At 40.4% G+C, this 19,911-nt stretch overlaps 3 protein-coding genes across 9 annotated transcripts in view; 2 read left to right on the plus strand and 1 right to left on the minus strand.

Annotated features, from left to right (window-relative positions):
• The window catches only part of LOC147318598 (myelin basic protein-like), a 49,155-nt gene extending 48,790 nt beyond the window's left edge, over positions 1-365 (plus strand). The window contains exon 4 of the mRNA XM_086310634.1: positions 76-365. Coding sequence (XP_086166760.1) covers positions 76-365 — 290 coding nt within the window. The remainder of the gene's footprint in view (positions 1-75) is intronic.
• Positions 366-484: 119 nt separating this feature from the next.
• LOC147318599 (myelin basic protein-like) lies at positions 485-14,818 on the plus strand. 7 transcript variants are annotated; one of them, XM_086310627.1, is made up of 7 exons: positions 485-618; positions 6,911-7,015; positions 7,702-7,728; positions 8,331-8,360; positions 10,033-10,116; positions 10,243-10,261; positions 13,432-14,818. In XM_086310627.1, the coding sequence occupies exons 1-6, from the start codon at positions 499-501 to the stop codon at positions 10,243-10,245; spliced, it is 369 nt and encodes a 122-aa protein (XP_086166753.1). In that variant the 5' UTR covers positions 485-498; the 3' UTR covers positions 10,246-10,261; positions 13,432-14,818. The 7 variants fall into 7 exon arrangements, with proteins under 7 accessions (XP_086166753.1, XP_086166752.1, XP_086166758.1 ...); XM_086310626.1 differs by lacking the exon at positions 10,243-10,261; XM_086310632.1 differs by lacking the exon at positions 8,331-8,360.
• Positions 14,819-17,906: 3,088 nt separating this feature from the next.
• The window catches only part of LOC147318600 (zinc finger protein 236), a 54,733-nt gene continuing 52,728 nt past the window's right edge, over positions 17,907-19,911 (minus strand). Inside the window, exon 32 of the mRNA XM_086310635.1 lies at positions 17,907-19,267. Within this exon, the coding sequence (XP_086166761.1) occupies positions 19,146-19,267 (122 nt within the window). The 3' untranslated portion in view covers positions 17,907-19,145. The remainder of the gene's footprint in view (positions 19,268-19,911) is intronic.

A 19,911-nucleotide genomic window follows, 5' to 3' on the forward strand; every position in this document is an offset into this window, starting at 1 on the left:
CATTGTGCTGCTCTGGGTTTGTTGTGTGCCATGCAGGCCCAAGCCCATAGATGACCCTTGTTGTTTCTCGCGCAGGCCTGAGTGAGGCAGATGCAAACCAGAACAATGGCTGCGTCTCGGAGAAGCCAGCGGTGACTGACTCCACAGACCCCCACCAGTGTTGGAGCCCCGCCAGTACAGCTGACCCTGACGCTGCCACACCACGCCCCCACCTGGTCCGCCTCTTCTCCCGAGATGCCCCGGGCCGAGAGGACAACACCTTCAAAGACCGACCCTCCGAATCGGACGAGCTGCAGACCATCCAGGAGCACAGCGGAGCGGCTTCAGAGTGCGGGTCGGAGAGCCAAGAACAGGACCTAGATTAGGCTAGCTTTTTTTTTCCTCCCCTCCCTTTCCTCTATTTTTTTCTTTTTCCTCCTCTGTCGGCTCTCATTTAAGAGAGACGCAAGAACCCCACATTTGACAAACACAAGCGTAATACCAACTGCTAATACAACCATGGCATCCGCAAGCAGCTCTGCACAGGCCGCCTTCGGCCTGGGTCGGAGGAAGAAGAACCCCGGCCTCCTGGATCAGATTGGAAAGTTCTTTGGAGGGGACAAGAAGAGGAAGGGCAAGGTGAGGAAACCAAGAGATTCAGTCCTTCTTATGTACCTTAGTTTGTTCTGCAGAGTGGCTCCCAGAACCACTTGTTACTTGTGATTCGCTAACACACATTGTTAGAATCTGTTGTCAGATATCTGTCATGTATAATAGTGTTGGTTTTACTGTTGATTTTATGTTAAACCAAAGTCTGACATTGTCATGCGATTCACATTACCTGGCTGATCCTGAATCGACACTGGATAATGACTTTGGGCGGGGGTTATTTTCTTCGTTTTGTTTTTTTGTTTTAATTCTAAAGACGCTGTGATTTTGACCCATTTAAGAATATTTCTTTATTCTGTTTATTTGAATGGTACTGACATTAATAACATTTTCCTCTTCAGTCAGATCTAATATCTCTAGATGTAACGTTATAGTGTTTCACATGTTGCTGTCATTAAGCTTGTTGTTAATTGGAACGTTTGTCAAACTGGAGAACAGCTCAGTTCAGGTACTTTTTGCAATGATGGTGATGATAAGCTGGGAAATTCACCTCCTTGTATGTAAAAAAATTTTTTAAGCTATAATTTGATAAACGAGCCACAGGGAGGTACTTCACTACTGTTTGCACGTTGCCACAGTCTGCTAAGTCACTTTCAAAGTTGAGGATGAAATGATGCTACAACTGATCAAACAAGTAGTACATGTACAGTGTATTAGCATATAAATAAGTATATTAGTGTAGGAGCTTAATATCATCCCAGGTTTGGGAATATACAAGTCTGCATCCTGTTAAGAAAGAACAGGCTTGTCTGGCAGGCGAGCGATTATGAAGCATCTGAGCCTGCGCTGCTTTCTAATAACCATGTACTCCGATGTTGTTGAGATGACCTCCTTTATGAACAGTAGCAAATCTTTAACAGTATTCCTGTGAGGCCCACTTTGTTCAAAAAATTAAGAAAGAGAGAAAGAAAATCCCATTTTAAAACAAAAACAAAAAACAACAACAACATTTTTTTTTATATATGTTGCTATAGTGCCTGCCAATAGTCTGAACATTTGTGATAGCAAATGTTCCATTTATTCTCCTGGCACCAGTCTTGGCAGCGTTGCCACAGCTCAGCCGGCTCCACTCGCTTTCGGTCCATTCAGCGATGCCCTCTGGAGGTGGTGACGAAATAGAAAATTCCAAGCTTCAGCACCTAATCTGGTTTATGAGCGCAGAGAGTTTACCACACAGCGCTGAGTATATCTGCTTGTCTTGATGATGCTACTGCAGCAAGCTGAGCCTGCAATGTAGTTCTCTGAGAAAGAAGGAATGGAAGTGCGCTTGATCTGTATGATCCATCACGAGTCATGTCTACTCACTGTGACAGCTGTCTGAAAACATGATAATAGTTTGAAAGGAATCATATGGTATGGCGAGCTTATTCCTGGGGGCAACAATATCTCTCTGATTGTATGCTTTTTCCTTTTGTAAAGCTCTTCTAACCCCGCAGAGTGCTAATCAGAGTGCTTTGGCACATAATAATTGCAGAGAAATCATTGAACAACATGAAAATATGCATTTTTCCCTTTGCCTTATGCCAGCCATGAAATTGTTTTCAGTGTAAGATTCAGGATAAAATGGGGTTTTATATATATATATATATCTATATATATCTATATATATATCACAGTTCTTTTTTTTTTTCCCTAGCCTGTTCAGCTGATCAGACATTATTTTACTTTGGAAAATAAATTAAGGGAACGTGTCGACAGAACAAATTATGAAGCGTTCATGTAATGTCAGCTCTTAATTCGCTGCCGTGTTTGTTTGGTTTCTCTCATTTTTGCCGTGGCCATGAAATTGTATCTTGTTTCTCGTATTGATGGCGAGTCTACAAAAGACAAACTATAAATATATATTTATGTGTTCACCGAGGATTTGCCTTCAAATGAACGAGTGCTCACATCTCAAATAAATGATAGGTTGGTCTCACCTCTGTTGCCTCTAGCAAAACAAACAACACAGGAAAAAAAAAAAAAAAAAACCTGCACTAATTTTTGGCTGCAAACATTTATTTTTCCAGAAAGATTTCCTCTTAAAGACAGATATTTTTGAATCTCAGTATCTAGTCTGTGTGCACAGATTCTCCACAGACGTTCCTGATGCATACTTTGATTTGCGGGCTGCAGTATTAGTAAGACAGATTGTCTCAGTGTTTCTCGTTGGATTGTGAATATGCATGCTTATTTCAGTAGAGTTGAATTGTTTTCATACCGGCAGATGTGGAGTCTATTGCACACTGATCCCTCGTGCTTATTAATGTTCTTTCTGTCTGATTTAATTACATATTTTTCAATCTAAACCTGAGTCGGGGCTTTGAGAAGATATAAAGACCGTCCCCAAGTAGTCTAAAGTTGTGAGAAGACGCCATAAAAAACAAACTCAGGTCTTAGGACACAATACAGCTGCAGTTAATCTGCATCTGAATAGTAACGGGATTTGATTATTTCAAACAGGGATAATGATGTGCTAATTGGATAGAAAATTACGTTTGCATGAGCATTAGCTATTCAAGCAGAAATGAAGACTCATAAAGAACTGAGAATAATTATGAAGTCTTAATTTGCCTCCTAATTTTCTGAATGACATGCATAGTGAGTCATATTCTAGTGCAGGAGTAGTGTCAGGCTTTTTACAGGACAGCTCACAGTTGGAGCCCAATGTTTTGAGGACTCTTAAATGCCAGTGTCTTGGGATGGGGGAGAGGGGCTCTGCGACCCCCTGTCTCATTGCTTTGCTCACCTCAGGTTCTCATGTGATCCATGATCCAGTCTGAGATTTTATTTAAAACAACAGTGGCCCAGCAATAATCCACTGCTGTGTAATGCCTTTGTAATAACTGTATCTGCTGTGACCGGTGATCTGTTCCTAACCTGATCCTGTTTAAGCTTTTTGGATATTTGCTTGATTAAAACTCTTTAACAACATCAGCGCATTGTTTTTGTTTTAACTGTGTTTGGCTCAATGTCTCTTTCTAGTTCTAAGTGCAATAAATTATTTTAACTGCTCTAACAACTGTTCAACTCGTATTTACTGCAGATCAGAGGGGAAATAAGGGTGGAAAAAAATCATGTTAAACTATACTTTTTGGTTGTAAAGGCTGAGCCAGAAGACAAGATACTATATTTAACTGTTCAGTCAGTCATATAAATATGAGGCGTTATTGGAAAGCTGATCTACTTTTTATTTCTACTTGGAGCTAAGTAATGGATAACTGGATTGAATTGTTTGTATGAGTCTGAAGATGAAATTAAAAGATAATACAACAGAGCTGAGTTCAGTGATTACCTAAAGCTGATTGAAAACAGAAGTTTATGTTCAGCACTATAAGACCAAGAAACAAGTTGGCCACTGTGGCACAGTAACTTACTGCAGACTAAAAACAAATGCTGTCTTTTGAGGAGATTGGCCGGCGGGGGCGGGGGGGGGAATGTACAAGCATTTCAAATGTTTCCTCTGTGTGTTTGGGTTATGCACCACTTAGCAAATATAATCAATCTAATAATGGAAGTGTGTGTGTGGAAAAGCATGAGGTGGGAGGAAGGACTGAAGATGTTTCAATTAAAACAAACAAAAACAAATTGTCTTGTATTGCTATTAATTGGTATTATTGACTATGACTAATGATTATTGAATACAAGTAATTTTGACTTTAAAAATGTGTTTGTTCTGTTTTGGGCTTGTTTGTTTTTTTGTTAGTAGTAGCTACTGTAGCTGGTTTACCTCCAGCTCTTACCTCCGCTAAGTTAAAAAACAAGTGGGTTATAATTTTAAATGTGGTGAAATTATAGTAATACTGATCATTATTGGAATTTAAAATGAATAATAAATGTTCCCCAAAACTTGGAACCACATTCAAATGAATGCTACGCTACTTGCAACTTTGGTTGCTCTAAAACAAGAAAAAAAAAACTGCATAGGCTACACGGAGTACTAAGTGATAACCACAGTGGGTTGACAATTTAAAAAGAAAATACAATTTGTAAGTTACAAATTACAAATAACCAAATATTAACTTTATTGTTGATATGGTTAGTTTTGATATGGTAACCAGTTATCTTGTAAGGTGCCAGTCACATTTATAATTTCATAGGTAAAAAGAGACAGTCTATTATAGAATATTTGTAAGTCTTATTAAAGGCAGGATAGGCAATAATGACAAAACGTAAAGAAGTAATGAAGCTCTTGACAAGTGACCACTTTATTGCAGGATTAAGCTAGGTTTGCTGCTAGCTAACGGGCTAACATCGACCTGCTTCTGCTGCATAAATGGCTGCCTTGCTTAGTCACTACAAAACCGGTAAGGGGGAGCCAAAATTGCATGGTTGTAGACTGGTGAAGAGGCTACAAAAGAGATGAAAATTTACGGTTGAATTTACATAATGTTAGCCCAGCTAACAAAACTGAAAACTCGAGTAAACAGTTGTTGTAGTCCTCAAACTGTCATGTTAGTCTTTGTGCTAAGCTAGTAGTCTCTTAACTACATCGCCATAGTTAGCATGAATTAGAGCTCTGAAGACTCGACAAATAAACATGAGTATATTTGACAAATGTTAAACTATTTCATTAAAACAATAATGGCAGCTCAGTGCAGTCTCAATTAAGGAATGGAAATAGAAAAACATGTAGGTATTTAACATGAAAAGTGGCTGGCACAAAGAGCTAAAATCTCAAGGAACTTTAGCAGGCACTTAAATGAAAGCAGCACACAAATCCAAAAAAACTCCGTCACACCTGCTTGCTTGATGTCGTTTCTCTTCAGACATAAAGCTATCAGTGATTGCAACCGCCCTCTCTTTCAGATGCCAATTAAGTTTAAAAAGTAGTTCCAGAAGCTGAACAGAACCACTGCAGGAACTTGGTTTTAATGCCTCCATATCATTTGCTCAAGAGTCGAATGGCTCCATTAACAGCAGGAGAGGCACTAATGGACGACCCCGCCCCCTGTTTTTTTTTTTTTTTTTTTGGTCTTCTCAAAACTAATGTGTAATATTCATTTGAAATGTAGATGAAGCACTCACAGGAGCAGTTACAGAAGTTATTATGCACATGTTTCACCAAATGATAAAGAAAATGGAAGAGAGCAAAACAGAGAAAACAAAAGGAAAAGGATTTACTCTCCTCAAAGGGGGCAACTGACAGAAAATGAGGATATAGCAACAAAAATCCTGCCAATTTTTACTTTTTCTTCTCCTCTCAGTCACCGAGATCACTCGAATTCCTCAACTTTTTTCATTCACACCTCCACTCACACATAAGCATTAAAGGGTCAGCACTGAAGCAGCAGAGAGCACACAAAGACATCACTGAGGAAATGCAAGAAAAAAACAGGGCGTCCCTGTTTCTGGGAAGTTTTTATTGTAATTTTACATTTTTTTTTTTTTTCTTTTTTTTAAACAAAACCCATTAAAGTTAGTGTGTGTGACACCAGATGGCTCTCAGATTGCGTAATGGTGTTGGCAGTAAAGTTTTCCCCCTTTGGTTACCTTAAGGTTCTTTGATGTGAGGTAATGGATGTGAATCCTCCTCTCCCACACACACACACACACACATACAGAGGTTTTCCTGTTACATTAGTAGGGTCACTGAAACTGATCAACGCACTAACATTAGCACACAGTGAGTAGGTGGAAATGAATTTTGTTCCTTTTTCTCTGGGTTGCTGCTTATTGCCGCTATTTGTGTTAGTTTTATGCATTTCACCTGCCACCTTTTTGTGTCCCCGTGATGTTTCCATCAGTTAAATATTTTAAATGCACCACAGTTCTCACACAGGCATAAAAAGTCACCTCGATGTACCCTTTAAAGCATGACTTTAAAGCAATTAGCTGCATTTAATTCTACTTTGGGATGATAATTACTCTTTATTTTTGACATCAACCCTTTGACAGGAGAACACAGACAACTCCAACAGCTCATTTGTACCATTTTTGTTTTGAATAGCTTGTGGCTAGAGGTTTTGCCCCTAAAGGTTATGAGGTGACGTGCAACGATTTTGCACAATGATATCATCAGCCACTTCTGAATACACCACGACTTTCAGGAGTGAAGACATTCACACCTTGATGCAGCAGCACTGTCCATTATGAAACACTCTAAAATTAAAACTAAAATTAGTCATGTTTCAGGTAGTTAACACCATATGTGACATTATTTTCAATTGGCTAAATTAGAGATTCATGAAATCCCAACCTTGCTGACATTTACTATTAGTGACACTGATTAAAGGTCAGTGAAGCCATATTACTGTTATGCTTCCTTCCCTTTTTTTTCCAGGGCTCTTTCCGAGGCGCTCTCTCCCCGGGCCCTCAGAAAGCTTCTGCAACTTCCCCACGTAAGCGCGGGGCCGAGAACGCCGTGGTCCATTTCTTCCGCACGATTGTGAGTAATCCCTAAAGTGAACTGTACCTTAGAAACACTCATATCCTCTCACACCAGACATTTCACATTGAGTCAGACATGTTTTTTGTCAGCGTGGGCTTTTCTTCCATTGTTATTCAGTATTTGTGTCTTTACTCTCCTATTACTTCCTTTGGTCTCTAACTAAAAGCCTTTTCCGCCTGCGTCGTGAAGAATGAGTCAAATAACGTTGAGTCAAACAAAGTTGAGTCCTTGCAGCGATTTGATGACACTGCAGAAGTGGTGGTGGTGTTGAAAATGTCATGAGAAAACCCCGCTTTGATTTAGGGACTTGTATGATACAGAAAGTAAATCAAGATAATCGCCTAAAAGTAATCAAAGTAATCGCCTTTAATAGAAGTTCTTGCAGTTAACAGTCTTTGCACCCCATTGTGGGACTTATCGAACAGTGCCAGCTGCTGGTTGGTGGACCAGATTGTGCGTTTAGCATCTCGCGACATAAAGTGCCAATTCTTATTGGCTATTCGCCTTTTTATCAATTATGGCATTTTGTAGTCACAAGATCTGTTTATTTAATTGGAACCGTCTCATTTGCTGAGGTCGACGTTAATATGCTCGCCGTTATACGTGATGAACGATTCAAGTGGCGGGAACAGGCCACCGCTCTGTGAAAACCTTCTTACCTTCTGTCATTAACTCTTCTTCAGGTGTCCCCTGCCCCTCCCAAGTCTAGGGTGAGTCTTTCTTACTTTGTTAAAAGGATTCTGCATTTATGTTTGATTCGAAATGACAGCTGCGATAGGCTACAGACCCTAACGTGCATAAGCAGTTAAGAGGATGGATGGTGTATCTTTATGGTGTATCATAAGGTCTAAAGACACTGAATAAAGGTACATTTTTTAAAAATGTAATATTTTATTTATTGTTTTCTAATAGAATCAGTTTCAGGTAGTAAAGGTCAACTCGTTGAGCATCAGTTGAAACAGTAAATACAGATGAGATGTGTAAATGTGCAGAAACAGCCTTGGGGAACATATATGTGCAGCTTTATGCTTTGTGGGCAATGCTTTCCTTGCTAAATGTCACTAAATTTGTGCTCTTTTCGATGTGAGCATCTGCCTTGCTCCTCCTTCCTCTACCTCCCTTTGCACCTCCTGTGCACCTGCCTTCCCCTCTGTGACCCTGTGACTCCCCTCCTTCCCTCTGGATGGACTCTCCTACCTGCCTCCTCTCCTTCCCATCCCGCCTTTGCACTGAGTAAGACACCCTTTTTTTGCTATTTGTCTCCTCTCTCTCCTATCTCTTGTCTTTGTCTTTCGCTTCTCTACACACCCAGTGGAGAGGACTAGCAGCCAAGATAGGCCTGGTAGGTGGTTTAAAACACACAAAAAAATCCAAATGGAGGTATCATGCCTAATTAAACTTGAAGGAAGCTGAGTTCATCTTCTCAAACTGCCTTCAGCATGATGCCTGTGGCTCTCTTTCCATTTACTCTCCATCATCCACTTAAGCCTTCATAATCTGTCCATACATCAGCGATAATGCCCTCATTTCCTTCCTTGACTTAAGTCCATTTTCAAAGTATATCAGTTCCATTTGGTGACCTCGCAGCCCGACTCATCCACATCATGTGCGCATATTGTGCATCCATGATAACACAGGCCTACTCCTCTTCATCATCCTTGTTGCATTTCCGAAATTACTTTGAGAACGACTGAAGCGAGGCCGCCTTCTGCTTCATTTGGCAAGCATTTAATTTAATGTCTCCATCATGTATGTGAAGCAGCAGCAGGATGACTGTGGGTAAAAGTGAAAAAGCAGACTTGCTTAGGGGCTGTGCAGAAATTACTGGCAAGGGAGAGAATGAAGTTGTTCTTTGGACCCGAGGTAGACGAGTATTCAAATTTGTTTAAATAGTTATTTATTACACAAGTATACTCACCAGCTACATTATTAGGCACACCTAAAACTGGTTCAGGCTTGTGATGGTCTAATGATGTGAGGAATATTTTCTTGGTGCATTTTGGGCCCTTTAGTACCAACTGGGCATTGTTTAAACCAGGGGTCTCGAACCAGGCCTCGCTGGCTTGTGTCCTGCAGGTTTTAGATGTGTCCTTGATCCAACAGAGCTGATTTAAATGGCTGAATTAGCTCCTCAACATGTCCTGAAGTTCTCTAGAGGCCTGATAATGAACTAATCATTTGATTCAGGTGTGCTGACATCTAAAACCTGCAGCCCACCAGCCTTCAAGGCCTGGTGTTCGAGACCCCTGGTTTAAACACCACAAACTGCCTGACTATTGGTAGCAAGGTGCACCTAATAAAGTGCTTAATTACACTTTTAGAAAAAGCCTTTGTTTTTGTTTTTATCATGTGTCAAGTGTCATAAGGGTGGTACATGAATAAAGGCAATGGAGTAAAAGGATTTGAATGTGTTGCGAGGACAGCCTAATTTAAGCTCAGCTCCCTGCTGTAATTTTCAGACGGTCCCTAACTGCTTTTCTCAGAGCAGTCCTCAGTATGTTGGGTTGATTACATTTTTACACCTACTTGAAAAGAATGTCCAAGGACTTTCATCCTAGTGTCTGAAATATTACCAGATTGAAACACTGATTATGCTGATTAACAATCAGCACTTGGGGTGTTTTTAAAAGGCACACCGATCCATCAATGCAGGGCAGTTTTAAATGTCAACACCTATGATAATACGAATGGTCCTCTTCTATTTATCAAACAGAAGAAATGACATTCAAATAATCAGCAAAAACTGGATATGCTGCTTGATGGTTTTATGCATAATTCAAATATTTGGATGAAAACCTCACCAGCGGATTGCAGCATATTCTGCAAACATTTACACAATTTTTGGAAAGCACACCAATCTGTCACGAAGAAAACCATCCCTTGTAACTCTGAATTTATCATTGTCATATGCTGGGCTGGAAATTTCTTCAGGGCTCTCTATCAGAGGATTAAGAGATGGCTGAGCTTTCTGCAGAGTCCTTTAACACACTTTAATTCTTCCCTCCCACTGCCAGGGCCCCCAGAAGTCACAGTCTGCTAAAGGCAAGAAGGCCAGTGCAGGGGACGGCAAAGGCACCCTGACTAGGATCTTCAAAATGGTAAAAAAATAAATAAAATCACACTGCTTTCTCTGTTTCTTCATGCTGATTTTCTTCACTAGTAATGCAAACAGAAAATGATTCTCCCTAATCCCTCTCCGTGCCTTGTCTTCTTCTTTGCCACAGTGATAATATCAGCAGCAGAGTGAGTAACCGATACTTGGTGGAGGGATACTTGAGTTTGAGTCGCTGCTCGTTTGTTCAGCATTGATATGCTTAGAAGCCATTGTAATGTCATTGCTAAAGCAGGCAGCAGCAGAATAATAAGAGGCTTTTAGACACAAAATTGTTCATCGTGCACGCTACAAGCTTTACGCCAGCGCTGATATAATCATGCAGAAGATCCACTTTTGATGAGGGTTCGCTGGGACTATTTCTAATGCTTATAATATAACCCCTTTTTTATGCTGTTACAAAATAAGGTCTGGCATTAATCATGTGACAAGCAATACAGTGTTTAGTTTAGTTTAGTCCTTTTTTTGTGTTCGGGAATGTATTAACTGGCACAAAAAACACATTAGCAGCCAAAATATAGGAGCTGCACAGGAGCTGCTGATCTCCCGCTGCCTCCATCTGTTAATGTGTTTTATTGTGTGATTCTCTGGTGTTTAAGACGCAGGTAATTTACAAACAGATGAGAGAACTGATGCAAAAATAATAAAGAAGCTGAGAAAATTTTAATGAATGTCACATAGACAGACAGCAATAATGTTCCAAGTCTGTACTAATGCGTATCCCATAGATTAGCACTGGCTGATTGCATGTTTCTGTTATGTTAAAAAAAAAATTATATTCACCATCATTTATATTTTCACCATCAGCTTCACATTGCTGCCTTCACGGCCCCTCCAGAGCAGTTCCTAATAACCAGATTTGTTTTGGTGCGTCTTGAAGAGGAGTGTGAGTCTTCATGCTCTGCTAGTTATTTCCTGACAGGATTTAATTAGCCAGCCACTCTGACTGTACCTGAGATTGTTATTTAGCTTAGCGATTACTGCTAGTAGAGAGATATTCAAATTTCCCCTGGGCAGCATGTCTGTAGTGCTAAATTGTTGTCAGTGAGCTACAAGAGTGTAAACGCACTCCTGGGACGCTCCATTTGAATCTTCCTAATAAGGCTGATTAGTGTTGACTTAGTGCTGTCACAGTAGCATTTCTACACATAAATGTCAGCAAGGCCCAAATGGAAGTAAGATATTTTTTTAAGTCCGAACACCATCGCTCCCTTTCGGGACAGATATCGAGTTTCATGTGAAATGGCTAGAGCAGTCAGCAGCCGCTGTTTTATGAATAAAAAGCCTTGTACATTGCAGGATTATCTCCTACTGCAGTCTGTAAAGATTTGTCTCATTTGAATAATCTTTATGCCTTTTGCTCTGCTTGCTTTTTCTGGCAGAGTAGCAGGCACGAACAAGAACAAGCGAGACAGGAAAAAAAAATAAAAAATTCAATAAAGTCTGTAAGTCTGGACTCTTTTTGGGATGAAAATCAATGGGTGACTGGAAATCTTTGCTTTGAAGATGACAAAGCAAATGTATTTGCAACTGGCCAACGATCTTCAACCTATCCTGCTCTCATGTTTCCTCTGTGCTGGATGAGCCCCAGCTTTTACAAACTCTGACTACATTTCTGATACCTTTCACAGACTTTTTCCCTATTTTTGTTTCATTTTCTTACAATTCTGTTTGGCGTTCACATTTTTTTTTTTACTTTGTGTCATTTTAAAACTCACATCTGTCACTTGCATAATCACGTTTACTTCAGCATCAGAAGCTTTGCCATATTGCACAACATTGCTTAAATATATTAGATTCTGACACACTTTCTCATAATTCTAAATCCTTTTTTTTTTTTTTTATGGAAACAGTATCTCTGTGAAGGTTCTCAGTCATCCAGGTCATCGTAGTCTAAGGAGCGTCTGGACTTCTTTAAGTTGCTTGAAGACGTTTCACCTCTAATCCGAGAAGCTTCTTCAGTTCTAAGGTCAAATGGTGGAGAGTCCCAGATTTAAACCCAGTGGGAGTTTCCCCCCACAGAGGGACAAAAGGACCCCCTGATGATCCTCTACGTAATCACATGAGCCAAGGCATGAAAACGGGTGTGGGTCACAATCAGCCAGGGTTTCAGGTGAGCTCATTATGAAACCTGGCCCCACCCTATCATGTGATTTCCTGAGGTCAGATAGCCCAGGGTGTGAGTGGGCGTTAAGGCGTCTGGGAAGGGATCTCAAAACTGGATTATAGATGGCAGACAGTTGGTGTCGTAAACCCCCGCCTCTGTTCAAAGATGGTCGCTCACAGTGGACATAAATGGCTTATTTCACTCCTCCTTCAAACCATCTGTCCTCTCTGTCCAAAATGTGAACATTGGCATCCTTGAAAGAGTGACCTTTGTCCTGTAGGTGCAGATGGACTGCTGAGTCTTGTCCTGTGGAGGTGGTTCTTCTATGTTGTGCCATGCGCTTGTGAAGTGGCTGTTTGGGCTCTCCAATGTAGAGGTCTGAGCATTCCTCGCTGCACTGTACAGCATACACCACATTGTTACGTTTGTGTTTTGGAGTTTTGTCTTTCGGATGAACCAGTTTTTGTCTGAGTGTGTTGCTGGGTCTGAAATACACTGAGCTTAAATCTGGGACTCTCCACCATTTGACCCTAGAACTGAAGAAGCTTCTCGGATGAGAGGTGAAACGCTTTTCTTTCCAAGCTCCTTAGACCATGGAAACAGTTGCATATCTCAGCTACATTGTTATATAAATGCATTTATATAAAAAATGAATTGAAACTGGCCAGAGGAGGTGGTTAGTTTGTCATATTACTCATTACACTGACCTAAATTTACTGCTCTTGTATTGAAGTTTGTTTTCCAGATGCAGGTGGGTGACACATTGGTCTTAACACATTGCTTATGACTTTAACTTTAGCTAATAAGATTTTCAAGCAAATGTTAAGGTCATTGTTCAGTTTGAGAACGTATGGGAGATAAAAAGCCTGAAGGTTGGTTAATTCATCAATGTGTGTCAATTTCAGGCTTAATGGGAAAGCTGATGAAATCATGTATTCAAAAGAGAAACAGCAACTTATCTGGGCAGCTTATCTTTTCACAAGGCTGATGGTTTATAATGACCGTCATTCACAGTGAAGGCTGTTTTTTTCATTCAGAAGTTATTAGCTGAATGATCTATTCGTGGATTTGTCTGCAAAGTGCTTAAGTGAATACTGTAATTACACTCTGTGCAAAATGACCGGAGGGCTCTCTTTTAGTGCTGAAGCCGACATGTCATGTGCACATTTTCATCATGTGTCTTGTCTTATGCAGGGAAGCAGGAGTGCTTCTCCAGCCAAACGCTGAGGTCCATCTGTACAGCCCCTTCCAACAGCACGACGGAAGACGTTCAAGAGCACGGGGGGGTGTTTAAAAAAAAAAAAAAAAAAAAGAGAGGAAGAAAACGAGGAAATCTTAGTCATCCCTTAGACTCACCTTCCCTTCCACCTCTGTTAACACTGTAATGCTCACTAAATCCCTCATTTCTTTCCACCCCCCCCACCGCCCCAAACACTCTTTTGGCTGGTAGATAGCGACACAATCTGTCTCCTCCCTCCTTTCCCTGCATTGCATTGTGCTAAGTCTATGCAGTCATCATCACCGGTGTGAACCGTTTGCTGAAGTTGATCCCGAAGCCGCTCACATGTGCAGCCTGAACGCCCCCACCCCTCTATATTTACGTGTATTTGGGTTTCTGTGGATGTCTCCATGTATTTCTTTCTAACACAAGGTGGCTAAAACTGAAGCAGACCCGGAGAGCTGAAGGTTAGGGCCGGTGCAAGTCCGACTGACTTGACCGTCATTGCCGTCTGCCGATCGGGTGAAAAGACCGGGTGACTTCTGTTTTAGAAAAGAGCGGTTTTCTGTCTCGTCACGCTGTCTACGTCACTTAAGTTAAGCGTCCTGTCCTACATGTACGTTGATCTGCGTTTGTCATCATAGGACCTAAGGCTGAATCTGGAGTTTTGTTGTAAAAGTTTCTAAATTTTCTAAATTGAGTTTCTCCTGTAGTCTCTTTCAGTCTATGAGATAATGACTAATCTACCTGTCCACACATAACAGTGCAGTTTTCCACCTTTTTTAAAACCTTGAATCTGAATCACGATGCCACATTCAGACCTTTCTTCAGTGCTTTAGTGTACTGTAAGTCTCCTCATCTCATTGCTTCTGTCTCCTGTTTGGCACAGATACTGTAAACTGAATTCATTAAAAAATAAAGCTCAACAATAAGTGCCTTTCCTCCTGACTACCAAATACAATGTGCTGTTTTTCCTTCATGTGGATAATAAAAAACACACAATTTCAAAAAGGTGCTCTGTAACTAACTTTGTAATGACACATTATGAGGTGTTTTTGTTCTTTTTGACAATTTGTGAGTTTTCTGTAAAAAAACAAACAAGAAAAAGAAGAAGTTTTGTGCTGTTCCATCCATCTTCCAAAAGCAGCCACGTGTGATCTGCAGCATCCCCACCCGCCCCCTGTTTGCTTGAGCCTTCTGAGAGCTGTGTTGTTTTTCTTTGTTCTGAAAGGACCCTGAGAATGAATGTAAACTTCCTCCTCATTACTGTATGTGTAATAAAACACGACCTGCCACTTAACTGAGAATAAAACATTTAAAATATATATATATATCTATATATATATAAATATATAAAACCAGCTCTACTGACTGCAGTGTGTCTTTTTGTCTAGAGCAGCAAATGATGTATCTTTTAAAAAAACAAAACAACAAAAAACAGTGAAACAAAGTGATATAACAAGGTCACACCAAACAAAGACATGCCAGTCTTTTTTTTCCCATTAAAGTATGAATGCATTTCCCCCAAGAGGATACATGTGAAATTCTTTTTACCACAGCTTTCATAATTAAAGATAAACACGGCCCTCCAAACATGTTTTTTTCTTCCTTTTCCACGTCATTTTGGAGTGGTTATTCAAAAGTGAATCAGAGGCCACAGAAACACCAGCCATGTAACAGCTGTATGAGTTCTAATTTGAACCTGGGGAAATCTATTGTAGTTGCACAGTGAATGGGGAAGTTAATGGAAAACAGGATGGAGTTACCCAACATGGATATTTGTCTGTTTTATGCAGAGGTGTGGACTCGAGTCACATGACTTGGACTCGAGTCAGACTCGAGTCATTAATTTTATGACTTTAGACTTGACTTGAAAAAATGTTCTAAGACTTGTGACTTGACTTGGACTTTTACACCAATGACTTGGGACTTGAATTGGACTTGAACCGGTTTACTTGAAAAGACTTGATATTTTACCCCAAATATAAAATTTAACATGCATATTATATAGAGATTGAAAATGTGACGTCATTCACGGGTAGAACCGCAAAGGATTCTGGGAACTCGTGGCAAGCGGTACTAGCGCACGCAGGCTTTCAATTGAAATCAGTCACACAGCGATAAAAAGAAACACAAAAATGTCAAGAAGCCGTTGTATTATTAACTGCAATAGCCGGTCGCATGACAGCCACGGGAAGCCGACGGGTAAAGAGATCGGTTGTTATCGGATTACGTCGTTGAAGAGAAATTGTTCAAGCCATGTTTCCGAAGTAACAAAGACGCGACGGATGGCCTGGATTGCAGCCATTCAAAGACCAAATATAACGTCCCAGAACACTCCAGCTCACAGGTTAGTCTGCTCCAAGCATTTACACGAAGGTCAGTCTGCTGTTGTAGTTAATACGTCATTTTCATAACATAATTGGTGATATAGGTTACAAGCAAGTCTGGCGCTGAACAGAAATTGTCGCGCTATGCTCCTTTGTTTATTGTACATAAATAGTGAATTGTCCTGACACAATATTGCGTTTCGCTTCTGTTATTATGGTACATTGACAAAAACACATACTTTTATTCACAGGATAAAACAGGGTTTTTGTATCACTAATTGTCCAGTACGATTACAGCATACAATATTATTGTCACTGCTACATTTCTGTGATGCTACCAGAAATTATTTCCACTACTAATTAATTACCGTTGAGCTCAAAGGTCCTATTAATAAACGGTTAAGGAATGTGTATTTATGACGACGATTTGTGAGACTGGTAAACTTATGATACGTACGATGGTCTTTACTTTCTACACGGTGCATTTCAAGGTCCTGCACCCATCCGTCGGTAAACTGTACCTGGGCTTGTTGCAGTGACCTGAAGTTACTAAACTTCATGAGTGTATGCACTCACTCCAAGAACCGTATGATTATAAATATGCATATAAATATGCTACGATGAGATAGCTGACTTCATCTAACTAGCAAATGTTGTCCAGGCTACGTTGGTGATACAGTTTTTTTTTTAATGTGTATGATATTTTTGTCATGCGATTTTAAAGCCGGTCCTACAACCGCATCCAAGAATAACATGCAGCTTATCTCAGAACTGTCGGTGAAAATTATTCTTGGAGCTAAGTTTAATTGAGCTGCATTTTAAAGAGGTGCAATTTCACAATTTGTGTATATTTTCTAAGTTCACTATTTTGTCATGTGTTGAGAAAAACACAGATTTTAAAATTACATGGTCTAATATTTACATTTAGCATATAACTGCAACATTATTTTTTCATTATTTTTTTTTAAAGACTCGAAAGGACTTGAAATTCAAAGTTTCAGACTTGTGACTTGACTCGAATTTTACACCAGTGACTTGAGACTCGACTCTGACTTGCCTGACATTACTTGAGACTTGACTTGAGACTTGAGGATAAAGACTTGAGACTTACTTGAGACTTGCAAAACAATGACTTGGTCCCACCTCTGGTTTTATGTGACGATATAGCAAAGAGGTACAGATAGGTCCAGAGTTTGCTGTGTAGACTTTCAAAGACTTTAAGAAAAGTACTGCATTAACTGTTCAGGAATTACAACCATTTTTAATATGTTGCTACTTCAGATGCTCTGAAGTAGCTGGACAAATTGACATGATTTTAATTCCAAGGTCTGTTTTTAAGACATGCATGAAAATCCTGACATCTATAACCTGAAGTTTCCTCCCTTGAGATGCTGAAAGTCTGGACTTCAATCGCATATTGATTGTTTGATTTAAAATCCCCACTGTGGGTTTACAGAGACAAAAAAAAAAAAAGACATTTTAATTGTGTGAAAATTGTGCCAGGAGTTCCTACATCCAGATCACAAACTCACCAGTGAATAGATTACATCATGTTTGGTCCAAAAAACTCAAGAAAAAACAGTTGTTGACTAGTTTTATATCAACGCTGGTGTTGGGTCAAATCCAGCAAACAGCTACTTTGTATTTTTATGTAGAAGCACTGCCTCTACCCAACAAATCAGAGCAAGGCCGGGCTCGTTGCTCAAGCCGACCACGGTTGTGACTCCAGGTGCCTTCTGGAATTTTCTTGTTAAAAATGCTCCGTTTGAATTCACTCGCCAAAATCTAGTGTGCAGATCTTGAGTGACTTATGAGCACATTCCCTGTCACATTTCGCACCTGGAGAGGCAGTTTATAAAAATAGCTTGAACCCCCCCTCCTTTTTTTTTTTTTGCTTGCACACTGACTCAGATAAGCAGCACAAAATCAGCAGGGGACCACCTTTTTATATTGCCTGAATGCTCCTCCTGTGCAAAAGCAACTGTCCTCATTTGACTCTTGGCAACAAAGCCGATAAGCCCCCATTATCCAAAACGTCAAAACAGTTTATTCTATCTGTAATTCATAGTAATGAACAAACAACCAGCTTTAATTAGTAGAAAAATTACTTTAATCTTAACTTATTATGGACAATAGAAAAGAAGAAGAAACAGCTGTACATTGGCTTTGCTTCATAACAAATGCAACCTAATGCTCAAATTATATATATCCAATAATCTGTGTTGTGGTGGTTCATTAAAAAATATACCCCATCTAACTACACTATTTACAAAGTGAGACAGTAAAGAAAAAGTGTTGCAGTCCTCAATCATGAATCTGGAAAATGGCGCAGCTTTCACAGTGAGCCGCTGTTTTCAAACTAAAACATCAATCGAAAATAAACATTTCACTCGGAGATGAAATATGTACAGTATAAATATGACAAAAGTAAACCAGTAGAAAAGAAGTGCTTTCTGTCTTATGTACTGTAAGACGGTTGCTTTTAGGCCATGACAGCGGTAAGCTGCCTGCAGCTCCCTGTGAGCACACCACCGAAGAAGAGACGACACTGGTCGCTAGGAAGTTTCTGCAGCACGCTCCAGTTTCCTCTATTTCCAGCAGGGCCGGCATTAGAGGGAGACCTCTGTCTCCAGAATGGAGACTTATCTGGGATGCCTGTGTTCCCTGAACCAAACCTCTCCAGCGGTTATCATACTGATGACAATCAGACCGCAGCAGAACGGATTAAAGTCATTAGGCCAATCAGAGGGAGCCAGACTCCCCTTGCTTTGATGCTGAATTGAATAAACAGCCAGGGACCGCTACAAGGACAGAGGACTTGAATGTACAGCATTAAGACCACCTGACTAATATTGTGCAGGTCCTCCTTGTGTTGTCCTTCTGAAACAGCTCGGACCCATTTTCAGATGGAGACAGGAGCTATGGGGGTGTTTGTCCACAGTCGGGTGGGCCATGGAGTTCTCCCAGTTCAGATTGTAGCTGCACAATCCAAGTGGGATTTGGGGAATTTGAAGGGCTTTTTGATAAGTTTCTTGAGTAATTTCTGAGAGGTGGCGGGGCTCCACTGCCCTGCAGAAGTAGGCCGGAGAGTAGAGGTGCATTTGGTCGGCAACAAAGCTTAGCTGGGTGCCAGGTGTCAAAGAAACATCCACATGAATGCCGAGATCCGAGCAGAACAGTAACGAAAAGAAATGATGAACGCTATTCACTTCAGCTGATGGTAGGGCCTCAAATCCGTTTTCAGCCACACAGCCCCTTTCAGAGGATTATTGTGTTTGGCAAAGCTTTGCTGTTTAGCCAGTAAGTGCTCATGAGACTCTGCAGTGCTTTCTGATACTTGGCAGTCATGCGGGCTGCGGTCAGGAGAAGACGTTCGGCCAGTCTCCTGTTGCTTCAGGAACCACTTCCAGGTCAAGTTCAGGGGTCACCTCGACCCGAGGCGCCGCTTCCTCTTGGCCCAGGGGCACATCTTGTATTTGACCTGGAAGCAGAAAGAGGGAAAAAATGAGTGGATTTGCACGATTCTTCCAGTGAAATTCTCTTTAGCATTGGCAAAAACACATTAACACACACGTTGGTAGAGCAGCACCATCAGCTCTGATGCCTGACTCAATTTACCAGTGGCTGTCATGCAAATAAGAATCAAAAGCAGCCTTTCCCTCTCTGCGCTGTTCCATCATTTGTTTTAATGTACCCTCATCCTCACTGTTAGCCTTCAGTCTGTAAAAACAGCACCTGAGACTCGTGTCACAGTATAAAACAACAATAAGTCAACTTGGCGTACGTTTTTTCTACCGCTACAGACCTCACAGTCCTTTACTAATATTTTAGAATCATTTCATTATCTGAAACACTTCAAACAAATATTCATTAGGCTGAAAACTGTTTTTCAGAACAGAAAGGGCTGAATCTTACTCTTTGAAGCAGACACATGACTCGAATAGCAAAGAGACAAATTTTTCCATTTTTTTCCTGAACATTTTAACCTTGCTGATGAGCCTGCAGTTGCGTGAAGTCACAGATGGAATACTAGGAAGTATTCATATTAAAATATATAATATAGCTTTCTGCTTTAAAAGCTCTTTTTGAATTTTTCAATTTCACAATGACAAAATGTATTAAGAG

Source organism: Aulonocara sp. 'chitande type north' Nkhata Bay, linkage group LG11 (assembly GCF_057382095.1).
Source record: "Aulonocara sp. 'chitande type north' Nkhata Bay isolate Kocher_YH1m ecotype deep benthic linkage group LG11, A_spYH_male_GT1.1, whole genome shotgun sequence".
Classification (NCBI taxonomy): Eukaryota; Metazoa; Chordata; class Actinopteri; order Cichliformes; family Cichlidae; genus Aulonocara; species Aulonocara sp. 'chitande type north' Nkhata Bay.

What these genes read in the sequence shown, in the direction of transcription:
- LOC147318599 (XM_086310626.1), top strand. Translation starts at nt 499, where the DNA reads ATGGCATCCGCAAGCAGCTCTGCACAGGCCGCCTTCGGCCTGGGTCGG. An exon ending in TCCATTTCTTCCGCACGATT is followed by an intron (nt 7,016 to 7,701) that starts GTGAGTAATCCC and finishes ACTCTTCTTCAG; the next exon opens with GTGTCCCCTGCCCCTCCCAA. An exon ending in TAGCAGCCAAGATAGGCCTG is followed by an intron (nt 8,361 to 10,032) that starts GTAGGTGGTTTA and finishes TCCCACTGCCAG; the next exon opens with GGCCCCCAGAAGTCACAGTC.